The sequence below is a fragment of the Micrasema longulum genome, unplaced genomic scaffold (assembly GCF_059751315.1).
Source record: "Micrasema longulum isolate JH-2025_06_02 unplaced genomic scaffold, ASM5975131v1 h1tg000494l, whole genome shotgun sequence".
NCBI lineage: Eukaryota > Metazoa > Arthropoda > Insecta > Trichoptera > Brachycentridae > Micrasema > Micrasema longulum.
This window is the reverse complement of record NW_028277691.1, coordinates 421,095-434,048: the sequence shown is the minus strand read 5'-3', so window position 1 is coordinate 434,048 and position 12,954 is coordinate 421,095. Positions and strand designations below refer to the sequence as shown.

Genomic DNA, 12,954 nt, shown 5'->3' with positions numbered 1-12,954 from the left:
TTCGTAACATTTATATGCAGATGATTTGCAATTATATATTCATTTTAAACCCGATGACATTGATGAAGCACACAAAGTAATGTCACATGCACTTGGGCATATTTCTTCGTGAACCAAAAATAATAGACTTCTCATAAATCCAACAAAAACCCATATTGTACTTGATGGTAGCATAAAAATGTATTCTAAAGTGGATATTCCCACACTCCCCCATTTAAAAATAAATGTCACGGAAATTCCTTTCATGACTTCCGTCAAAAACTTAGGTATTATTATAAATAAACACTTCCAATGGCACGATCAGGTTAACGAGGTTAGTCGTAAACTTTACAGCAGTTTGCACTCACTTAAAAGATTGCAGAATTTCTTGCCAATAAGCATAAATTAGCAAAAATTAGTACAGAGCTTGTTTCTCCCACTTCTTGATTATGCAGATGTCTGTTACACAGATGCTAATTATGAACTGCTTGATAAGTATAATTCGCAAATAAGACCACATAACCGAACACCGCGCGCAACTCGACTGGATCAGTATCATACATAGAAGAAACATTCGTGTTCTATCACTTCTTCACAATGTTTTGAATAATCCCACTTCACCTGTTTATCTGAGAGAGCTCTTCCAACCTCTATCACAACATGGACTATCTCTTCGCTCTAGTAACGAAAGAACCCTTTTAATAGCCCTTCACTGCTATAATTTTCTTACCTCCTCTTTCACAGTAATGGCTGCTCGACTGTGGAATCATTTTTTTCATTTTTTTTTTATCTTTTACATTTCATTTTTTTGCACCACAACAGGCCAGGAGGCCCAATTACAGTAGTGAATTACATTACAAAACAACCAGGCTTGAGAAAAATCACATTTTTAAATTTTTGTGTTCTCACCAGGAATTGAACCCGGAACCTTCCGTGCGTGAGTCAAGCGTCTTGACCACTACATCACGGAGGCCGCCGTGTAATCTACCCACTAATGTTAGAGACGCCCCTTCTTTATTTACATTTAAATCAATATTGAAATATCACTATCTAAATGTTTGAGTTGTTCCTTTATCCTTCTTTATTCCTTCCCATCACCTTTCCTCTCCTCTCTTCATAGTAATTCTTCATAATTTTTGTATAAAATTATAAGATTCTGCATTATATATCTATGTACCTATTATATATCCATGTACTTGTAATTTTCTCAAACTGAAAGGTTTGGGTAGGTAGGAAGAAATTGTCTTGATGAAATATGCCCGCCCTTATACGCATATAAATTGTATATTAAGTGTTAAATAAATAAATCTACAGGGCTTATGAATGATTTGTCATTGTGTTTTTTAAGACACCACTTCACACATTGTGTAACCATTCTGCCTATATAATTTGCCAAATAAATATATTTATTTCATCAAAGATATTATCATCTCACCAATGCACAAGCAAAAGTTGCCTCTAAAAAAAATCTTTACTGCTTTCCGGACATGAAAGCCGCGTTTGCAAACGCTCTCTTCATCGGTACATGTCGAGACGGTATAAACTAACATCGATATTTATGTACGAAAATGTATGATTCATATAAAGATACATACTCGTATTACAAAAATAATAATAATGTATCCCTAACTCTATGAGACCAAGAGCCCTGTGTTGAGTTGGGATACAACATAATGGAAAGTGGAAGCATGCATTAATTAAACATATTTTAAAAAAGAATGTAAACATATTATTATATTTTTCATGCATAAAATTTAATTTTACTTTGTAGATAAAATTGAAGATATTTTTTTTTCTATTACAATACGGACCCAGGCGCAGTCGGCAAATGCTCCAACTAGTTTACTACAGGGCGGACTATCGCCACTTGATTTTTATTTTTAAGGATTTTTCCTGAAGGTAGCCATTACCTCGAATAATAGTATTTCCCGCCCGGATACTGGAATATGTTGATATGGTCACAAAATAAAAAGATATGCAATTTTTTAATTTGATTTATTTTTGACCTTATCGTCTATGGATTTGTGCAACGGTGTAAAAGAAAAACAAAACGTTATTTTCATCAGAGCCAATATCAATATACAGGCAGATATCACATAATTAAATATGTAGATGCTCAAGGCACAGAACACCTTGGTTTGTGATTTTTTTTAATGATCTCGTCGGTAATCAAACACAGAGTTTTATATTAAAATATAATAACAATAACAGATAATTTAAAATGGGAATGTCACATATTATACGTAACAAAAAAATCAAATTTAATTTACAGTTCTTTCAATTATTTAGAATTTACTTAAATATTTAAAATTTATGACCATTTCATAAACGTCGTAAATAACCTGTGCTGGAAAAATGGAAATAGAGTTGTGGTAGAGTAGGATTTGAACCTGGGACCTTTGGTCCGTGAGTCCACAATACTACCACGGGACCACAACCAGATTCGAAAAATTCTTGATAAAAAAAGCCTTCTTATTTTTAACACCGAATACGCTACTAAAAATATACTAATCCAATATCAGACCTACTCTCGAATGCGGGTTTCAGATATGGAATCCCTACTTTGTTAAGGATATCGACTTGTTGGAAAGAGTCCAAATACGAGCTACAAAGTTGTCGCCGAGCCTAAAACGGATTCCATATGTGGAGAGACCGGAAATTCACGGTCTCACAACGCTGCAGGAACGGCGAGAAAGGGGTTACCTGGGGTGGTATTCTGGATCTTCTCTACCCACTTGATTTTTATTTGCTTCATATAATGGCCACACTGATGATTAAACGTCAAATGGTGTGTAAAACTGCTTCAAAAACGGAAATAAAACTAATACGGTTTGGTCAATTCAACCTTATTAAGTGTTTTGGGTAATTGCTTAGGGTCGCAATATTTTTTTAATTTATTTTTATTTTACAATACGCGCAAGGGGCATTTACAAAAATTATACAGTTGAGTACAAACATAGTAAGTAATAACTTTAAAAATAAAGAACACTTTTTTTTACACATGTAGAAACAGAAAAGCATGCTGCAATGCAAAATAAAAGATGAAACTTTGCATAGTAAATAAGAAAAAAAGATAAATATGGATATAAGAAAAATGTTAGAATTGAAAAGCAAATTGTAAATAAATTGTAAAGAATTTAAGTAAAAAAAATGGTATTAACAAATTAATGATAAAACAAATAATAAAAATTAGTTGACAGTAAGTATATATAAGATGATGATAATATGGTACACAAAAATATTTGATAAATTAATTTCAGAAAGAGATAAGATAATAATAATACACATCAAAAACAGAGAAAAAATGGCATGAAAAAGAAAGTTTTATTACGACTTTAATAATTAGTTTTAAACAATGCATTTAACAACGTTTTAAAATGAATAATTTTTGTATTAAAAATTTCTATATCACAAATAAATTTGTTGGCTAAGGAATGTAAAATAATGGTCTAAATTTAAAATGTCATATTTAGTTGCGCGTGTTCGTATTTGTTTGGCGTTAAGTCATCAGTGTCTGCCATTATATGAAGCAAATAAAAAAATTTAAATCTTCAAATTAATCACTCTCTAGGGGGTAGAGTTGATCCAGAAAACCACCTCCGATAGAGACATACGAGATACTCAACAGCCACTGCCCAAATGTGGATCCCATGTTCGAGCTTAAACAAGATGCTGGTCTTCGAGGCCACAGTCTCAGGCTAAAGAAAACGAGATTCAATCTAATACCACGGAAGTATTTCCTTAACAATGGGGTTTTTAATGATCGGAATAAGCTGCCACAGGAGCTTATAATGGGAAGTTAACATTTATCTTCAATCTTATCTACAAAGTAAAATTAAGTTTTCCGTTCGAAAAGCAGAATATGAATACGTTTTTTTTCTTCTAAAGATGTTCAATTATATAGATTACCGACGAAGATAATTCGAATTTTCATCCAAATATACTCATTTTCGTACACAAACATAGAGTTTTCTTTATAGACAGTCGAAGATAACTCTGTTAACTTTCCACTGTAATCGGAGCCCTGATATCGCTGTGCGAGTGCGCCAACAACTAACTTTCGATCAAATAGATTAAAGCATATCAGCTTTAAGCTGCTTGCTTGAAATTAATATAATAATTTATTATTTCATTTTATTTTTATTTATTTAATTTTACAATACGCCCAAGGGGTATTTACAAAAATTATACGGGTAAGTAATCATTTAAAAAATAAACAAAACCTTTTTTGAATACATGTAGAAACAAAAAAGCACGCTGCAATGCAAAATAAAAGGTGAAACTTTGCATAGTAAATAAGAAAAAAATGGATAAATAAATATGTATACGTGTAGAAATAAAAAAAAGCATGCTGCAATGCAAAATAAAAAGTTAAACTTTGCATAATAAAAAATAAAAAAATATGGATATAAGAAAAATGTTAGAATTAAAAAGCAAATTGTAAACAACTTGTAATGAATTTTATACTATAAAGTATAAAACTATAAAGTATTTAAAATAAACGTAATTATTTATATATCGATCTTTTTCAGGGGCCAAAATAAATTTTATTACATATTTTTAAGTATCTACATACTTGAATGCTGCAAAATGTAAAGACTTATAAATAATTTTAAGTATGAAACCTCGATTTCTTTATTATTTGATTAATAAATGAAATAATTATTTATTATTCTTTTTGTCGACGAACTCGAAACTTCATATCACTCGTGACATACTTTGGAGTAAACTATTAGTGATGGACGTACATACACGTACCTACCTACTACCTACTACCTACAATATTATCATGTTGAGTACATAACAGTATGTATCTCATGTACCTATTATTAAAATTAATTTGTATATTTCACATTTTTTCAGACAGACGGATCTTTTTGTTTGTTGCCCAGACCAGCGATCAATATTGAAATATTTTCAATTGCTCACTTTTTAGTGCTGCTCGCCTATGCGTGTTAAAAATAATATCTAAAAAAAACGTTTTGAGTATGTCCAAATGTTCGTAGACAGGCTGGATTTCCTCCCTAAGGAGTTGTTTAGATCTAAATGGATTGCAACAGAGGGTGAAAACATTTTTGAGAAGGAGATATGGAATTCTAGGCATTAACATTGTCATTGGCCGGTTTAAGTGGCCATTTTTTTTGGAAAGAAAAATAAATATTTGCGTTCTTGTGATTTACCCCTACATTTCATTTTTAAGGGCCATTTTCAACGAGTTGTAAATAACTCACTATTAGAAAATGGGAATCAAATTGGGGTAGAGTGCTATTCGAACCCGGGAACTTTGATCCGTGAGTCTAAGACACCAGACACCAGACACCAGCCACGGCACCACAACCCGATTTACACAAACTATATTTTATCAATCCAACGCAACAGTGTAATGTGTAAAGAAATAATCAGTGCAATAATAAATGTTAAAATATAGATTACAATACGAAATAATGTTACCAACTAATAGAGAATAGAAGAAAGTCATAACAACTTTTTGTGGATTTCAGAATCACTCGTCTTTTTATTTATTTAATTAAATACCGCCGTGTCAAGGCGGATGAAGAATACAGTTCTGTATGTGAAATACAACTAGAACCCCGGACGAGTGTTTTTGATTCGATGGCTGACTCCACATTACCGAAACCGGCTTTAAGACGGAGCGAAACTCGACACTGGCTAGAACCCCCCAGTAGCGAGGTGAAAAAAACCACCCAAAAAAATAAGAAGACCGAGGGTTTTCTTTTTGGTTCCGCTTACACTTAAAATTATACAAAAATTGATCAGGTTGTTGTCCCGTAGCTAGAATCTCACGGACCCACGGATCAGAGGTCAGAGGTTCAAACTAGAGATGCCACGAATAGTGATTTGGCCGAATACCGAATACTGAATATTCTGCCACGCTCTCGGTTGAATCGCCGAATGTTCGGCAAAACTGCGTGCATTTCGCGCGTGACAGGTTACGACCTGTCTCATTACGGTGCGTGAGGGGGTGACAGGGCGTGCGTATTTGTATCATTTGCGAGTAGATCAGTCGCGACACGCGTTATTTGTTCGTTATTATTAGTTGATTGTACATCATGACACCATTTGATAAAAAATCGCGTATTCGGGAATATTTTTTATTTATTTATTTAAAGAAAACAACAGCCATTACAACAAAAAAAAATATTTGTAAATAAACAAAATTTATAGGCCAATTAGAATTTTCTATATATTACTAAATACAATGTCAAAAAAAGAAGAAGAAATGCGTACATTGAAATAGCTACTCCGTATCATTCCACACGTAAAAAATAAATAAAATATAACAATAATAATGAAACAATAAAAAAAATATAAAAAAGTTTTTTGTTTGATCGAACTTAAAAATCCTTTCGCCGGCGGATCCATACGGAGTAATACAAAGTGCACAAAAAACAAAATATTAGGTAGGTACAGTTAGATTAAATTATAATTACTATTTTTAATTAGGGTTCTAGCATTTTATTTAAATTGGTTTAAAGTGAGGAAAAATATATCTATTTCAGCAAAAACGTGTTATAATTATTTAAAATTCTGGGCAAAGATGCATTCTTATTATTATTCGTGCTTGAAATGCCAACATGAAATAATTGTTGCAGCCAATATTATGAGGCTGCGTTTGCTATGTGACAAGATCTCGCGAGGTATTATTAATAAAGAAAAGAGCAATCGTTTGCCATCAACAAATGCTGAAAAAAGGCTTTTCATTCATCACAACTGCGATGGCCTTCGTGGTAAAGTGGTCAAGACGCTTGACTCACGCACGGAAGGTTCTGGGTTCGATTCCCAGTGAGAACACAAAAATTTTATTTGATTTTTCTCAAGCCTGGGTGTTCTGCGCCGCAACTCACCCCGGTAATTGGACCTCCTGGCCTGTTGTGGTGCAAAAAAGAAAACTTACACTGATAGATTTTACGTATTAAACTAACAAGTAGTGATTAAAAAAGATACATAGAGTAATGTGTTTTTTTTGTATTCGGCCGAATACCGAAAGAAGCCGGATGTTCGTGGCATCTCTAGTTCAAACCCCACTCTACACTAACTTGATTCTTATCTGCTTTTAGTGAGTTATTTACAACTCGTTGACAATGGCCCCAAAATTGAAACAATTTGATTAATCAGAAGAACGCAATAATTTCTCAATTTTAAAAATTTTGATTTTATAATCCGTGATTTAAATCAAATTCAACTCTATGTACCTACATACTTATTTTGTGGTATTTTTTACTTTGGCGTTTTGCATAAATGGCTTGTGTCGGATATTCCCATTCTCACTCACGGGCCTCATGGCTGGTGACCGTATTGCAATTTGCAATTATAATCACGGTAATAAAAATCAACGACATAATAATTAAAGAAATACCCACTGATGTTAAAACGTAGGCAGAATGGTGAATGTTAAGCACCTTGTAAATTCTTGAGTAAATTTAAACCTGCCAATGGCAGGTCAAGAGCTCTGTGAATGACGAGACATATTTTTATTATTATTTATTGAAATCTATAGACACATACACAATAATATAGTTTTAGTATAAAATATAGGTATTTAAGGGAGTTTTAGTCCCAACACTTATGTATGGAAGCGAAACATGGAACTGGCAGAGGAAGAATGAAAGCCGAGTGAACGCGATAGAAATGCGATTTCTTAGACGAATGTGATGGAAATCAATGTATGACAGGGTTACGAATAATGAAATCAGGCTAGAGTGTAAATCTGAGTCAGGTATGATTGATAAGATTAAGAACGGGTCACGGAGATGGTTTGGTCATATAGAACGAATGGATGAAGAAGAATAGTAAAAAAAGTATATATGGCGAAAATGAACGGTAACGTGAGACGAGGACGACCAAGGAAGACGTGGCATGGTCCGATAAACCAAAATCTTAGATCTGGTCATGTCAAAAGCGGGCAGAACCGTAGGGCATGTATGACAAGATGTGTGAATGTGGAAGAAGCTAGAAATGTATGCCAGGATAGACATGTGAGGCGGTCTATTCTCTCTGCCTACCCGTACTGGGAAATGGCGCGATGGTAGTAGTAGTATTTAATACAAGACTTAAAATGATTTCAACCTTATAATTAACAATATGCATAATGTGTCATATAAGTTATATTATACAAGAATCGAATTTGAAAAACAAGAAAATAAATGTCTATAATTTTTTTAAAAAGGGAGTATTCAGCTACAACGATAATGCCTGCATGCTGTGGCTGATTTCCTTTTTCAATAGGTATTTTAAAACTTCTCTGTTGTAAAAAGTATTGAACAAGTTTGACAAGACTGATTGATTTATAATATGAATTCCGATAAACTTCCTAAAGGGTAAATCCAGTCCTTGTCTGTAATCATTTGACTGTACCCACCTAGGTATTCAAAATGTTGTTATGTATCTAACGAGGAACCTTAAGCCCTACGGGAAATTGGATACAAAAATGCTTTCTTACACGCGGTAAAATTAGAGTATTAAATTGTACGGCAAACATTCTTGAAAATGTACGAAATAAATAAAAAAAATATTTTGATAAAAACTGCTTTGAACGACGTCACTGGTTTATATGAATCAACCAATGATAAAAGAGTTTCGAAAGATTTTCTGTTTACGGTAAGTCAACGGACTAATCGGCAGAACTGACCGAGAAGAAGCTGACGAGAACATGAAAGGTCACACGCATAGTCATTTTAAGAAATACAAAACTTTAATAAATCTTAGGGCTGATAATACGATACATGAAATTTAAAAAAAATGGCTTAGTTTAATAGTATATAAACAAATAAAAAAATTATAAAAACACCGAACTTCCTTATTGTTGATCTTTAAAAAAAAGTAGTCTATTTACTAGGTCGTAAAAATGAAAATATGTATTTTGTTTATAAATATCCAAACTTATTGAACTTTGATTCAATATTATAGATAGTGGGGAGGCACTCACTCATTCAGAGGGCATTAGCTTGACCCCGTCATTTTATCATTTATTTTTGAGGCGATTACATTACACGCGATATTATCTTTAAGCGATTTCTCAAACTTTACAAAATAAATATTTTGTTTTACAGATATTTTAAAAAACATATTATCATTCTGCAAAAGTGTTCCAAAATCGGTTTTCTAGTAAAGAAGTCATGTGTATAATACTATGTCATTATTTGATATTAGTTTCCATTAGATCAGGATTTAAAAAATATTTTTATTAGGTTTAGCAAAACATGTAAAGACAAACGTTTTTTTTATGTATTTTATAATATTTAAACAATAGGTACCTATTTTAGTTTACCATTTCTAATAATAATATTTAATTGCCATATTTTTGGTGATTCATGGTTTCTCTGATTTAAAAAAAAACAATTCTTTTGGGACCTACGAAAACGGTCATATTTTTTTTCTCAATTCTTATTTTATCTGACGATTTTTGTATAATAAAAGGGTGGAATTTTTTACAGGCGTATCAAGGTAAGATAAGATTTGACAGTTATTTTACATACTATTGAACGCGAACGGTTTGATACATGCAAGTACTTTAACCCACTTGTTTTGTTCTCATTCAAATTGTTTCGATATAAAATGTCTACACAAAATTATAAAGTAAACATTAATAGACCTCCTCAGTAAAATGCACATAAATTCGGATCGAGAAAACTCAGTCATTGAGATATATGGTCGGAATACTGATAAAATCCTTTGAATTCTAATTATTGACTATTCTGAGAAAAATTACGTTGGTAATGTTAAATTTAGCATATTTTAGACATGATACATACTCGTGAAGTCATTTTCAGTTGTTTCAATGAATGAGATTTCGAATAAAAATATGTAGTAAATGGAATCAATGGTTTTCACCGGAAAACATTTTTTTTGAAAAGTCGGTGTTTATACATGATGATTTTGAAACTAAACCTCGGAGGGCTAAAAAAATTTCATCAGTTAATCAAGTTTGAAAAATAACATAGTATAACTGCATCAAAAACTTTTTTTCTCAAATTTTATCATTTATAGGGTTTTACCAGTATACTACCAACAATATTCAAACTGCCTTCATTTTCAAGCAATACCAAATAGGGTACACCTCTGGCCCGAATGTGTCGGAAATATAACATTGGTATGATAATGCTCATGAAATAGCAAGATCTTTCTCAAACTTTTGCGAATAATCTCTTAGGAAATAATTTTAACTAACAATAGTTTATAAAAGTACGGGTGTAAAACTTATTTTATAGAAGAAATACTTAGTACCAAATGTTATTATTGATCTTCTATGCAATGCTATAATTATTGAATATTATATAGTACCTATGTATGCGGAATTGTATCCACAAATATCTACTAATCGTATATGTTTTTTAATATGTGTATTTGTTGAATTACCTTTTCAATACAATTGTAACAAATTACAAATATTGCCGAAAATTTACTTCCCTAAAATTTTAAGCTAATTATAATCCACCCATGTATCCAATATTTCATTATTTTATATTATTTTTAATAAATTCATCCACAGGTACTTCTACCCTTATTTTTTTAATAACAACCACATTTAAAAATAAATCCATATTAAAAATATTGCAACACTTTTGTTAATGTCAAATTTGAAGTTTCTGGATGCTGAGTTTGACGTTTAGCTTCGGCCCGGTTCGGCTTTGGCCTAGATTAATTGTTTGGACAATTTCAATGTCCGAACTCATCGAATCTCGCATATTCATTATGATGTTTTGAATTATTAAATAGAAAGCGTTTTATTTTCTTCGGCAGGGCAACGATCAGCCGTTTCGTGCCGACGTCGAAGGCGGCAAACCGGTAACCGTGGCGGGACCGCGTAGCGCCTCAGTTCGCCGCGTGTTGTACCGGATAGCAGTCATGTCCGCCGTTCTGGCTGCGGTGTTCGGGGTGTTCGGAGTCCTGTGGTACTACTTGGGATGGATTAGCATCATACAGCTGGTGCTGGTGGCTATCGTGGCCTACCTCACCGCCTCCGGCCGCTGGCGCTGGTTCTACGTAGCGTGGAAAACCCTTCCGAGGGACGCCAGGTAACACATTATTTATACACTTTGTATCTAAACAATAACCAAACAATCTCTTTTTTCAAGTGCAAGTTCATTACAGTACTAGAATGTTGTCATTTCAATACATTCCGTATACTTCAATATTATTTATGCAAGTAATATTTCTCGCTACAACTTGTATCTAAACAATGACTGATAATATCTTTCCCCTAACCTCTCTTAGAATATCGCTAAAAAAATGTCGAGGATGCATGTCGAGAAGGAAGCTATACATCAACTGCTTACTGAACCCTTCATTTGTTTAACAGGAAAGGATTACCGTGTTTTGTTTTTTTCCAAATATTTAATTAAGTAGATACATTGCAAGGAATTAATTTAGGCACTGCATCCCATCCCATAATAATCGTCGAAAATCAAAATAGATAAAAGTATGTCAGTTTCAGTGCAGGTATACCTTTCTATAAGTTAGCTGTAGGCTATGCAGCGGAAGAAAGACATTTGGTTTTGCCACTTTTCTGTTATACCTTACAAAATACTAATCCTTACATTGCTTTCATACATACGTCTTTGATAGGTCGGTTGATGGTGTACCCTTTGAATTTTTATTTACTCGTTATAATGTTAGCCCAGACCGGCGCAATATGAACAACATCCTGTGCAAATTTAATGCCTATTTAGTCAACACTCAATTGTAACACAACACCTCCACTTATTCCGGAAGTATTATTGAATTAAATCACAATTAATATCATCGTAAAAATGTATGCACTTTGATATTGATGAATATTTTGTATATTTAGTACTGCGAACTTGAAGTAAAGGCCTGATCATCTCACCTGCAAATGACAAATTTAAATAGCGAAGATGTCCTGCGATCGGTGTGTCGATGCCGGCTGTGTTTTTTTGTGTAATTGTACACTGACAAGGATAATAAGTAGATAAGTTCCATATTGGATTTTGTGTTGGGTTCTGCTGCATCCCATGCCGACGTATTGTCTCAGTTGCGGACGAGTAAGGTCACAATAGACCTTCACAGGTCGCAGTGAGTCGGGAGCTGGGAGGCCCTGATCACCTCATGCTTGTTGCAGGCAAGAAAAAGCCTTTTCACTGCGACGTGCGGTTCTTTCGTAGACTTCACAGGGGCATTTTGCAATAATTTACACATCTTGAAATGCTCGGTACACATATCGGAAAGTAAATTTTAAGAAATGTATACAATGTGCGTTCTTCTTATTCTTACGTATATATTTAACTGTTCAATTTTATTTCTTACTTTTAGTTCCAAAAAGATGATCAGTCTTATGCTAAGGTGCGATTCCTCGTTGTACAATATTTTAGTTCCTTTAAAAAAACAATAATAATTAGTTTTTCATGTATTCCAATTTTGGGGGTGATTTTAGAGCCAATTCAAACCATGGACCAGTGGTCTGCCAGTCAGCGACACTTGCGCGGTGCCACAACCCGTCTCCTTTTAGTCCTCATTACATAATATTAGTTTCTTAGTGGCTTTTTTAATCACCGCAACAGACCGAGATTTCTTTTTAGAACATCTACTCTCGAGGAAACTCGGAATTTAGTATTTGAGATCTCACTCAGAACCGATCTCGGAACCCCTTTAATTGAATCAAATGTCTAAGCCATTACACTATGGGGACTCAATAAGGATAAATTAACACAAAAAAAGAATATGTCATATCTAATTAAGAGAAATCATATTTTTTTACTTTAGAAATTATGGCTTTTAAACCCTCTGCCATATTTAAAGCTTTCAAAATAATATAATATGTATAATCTAATGTGTGATTTTGGCTAAGTACCTATTCATTTATGTAGATAGTGCCTTGGTTTGTCACTCATCCAAATACATTATGTTATAATTTTGTAACAATTTTTATAATATAACTGAAAATTTGTGTTATTTTTATAGCATAACACTAATTATTTTTTTTAATTTCTTGAAAAT

At 33.0% G+C, this 12,954-nt stretch overlaps 1 protein-coding gene across 5 annotated transcripts in view; it reads left to right on the top strand.

Annotated features, from left to right (window-relative positions):
- Window positions 1-12,954, top strand: part of Fatp1 (Fatty acid transport protein 1) — a 74,802-nt gene that overhangs the window by 8,207 nt on the left and 53,641 nt on the right. For all 5 annotated transcript variants that reach the window (XM_088227246.1, XM_088227243.1, XM_088227245.1 and 2 more), the window contains exon 3: window positions 10,741-11,015. In XM_088227246.1, coding sequence (XP_088083372.1) covers window positions 10,741-11,015 — 275 coding nt within the window. The remainder of the gene's footprint in view (window positions 1-10,740; window positions 11,016-12,954) is intronic.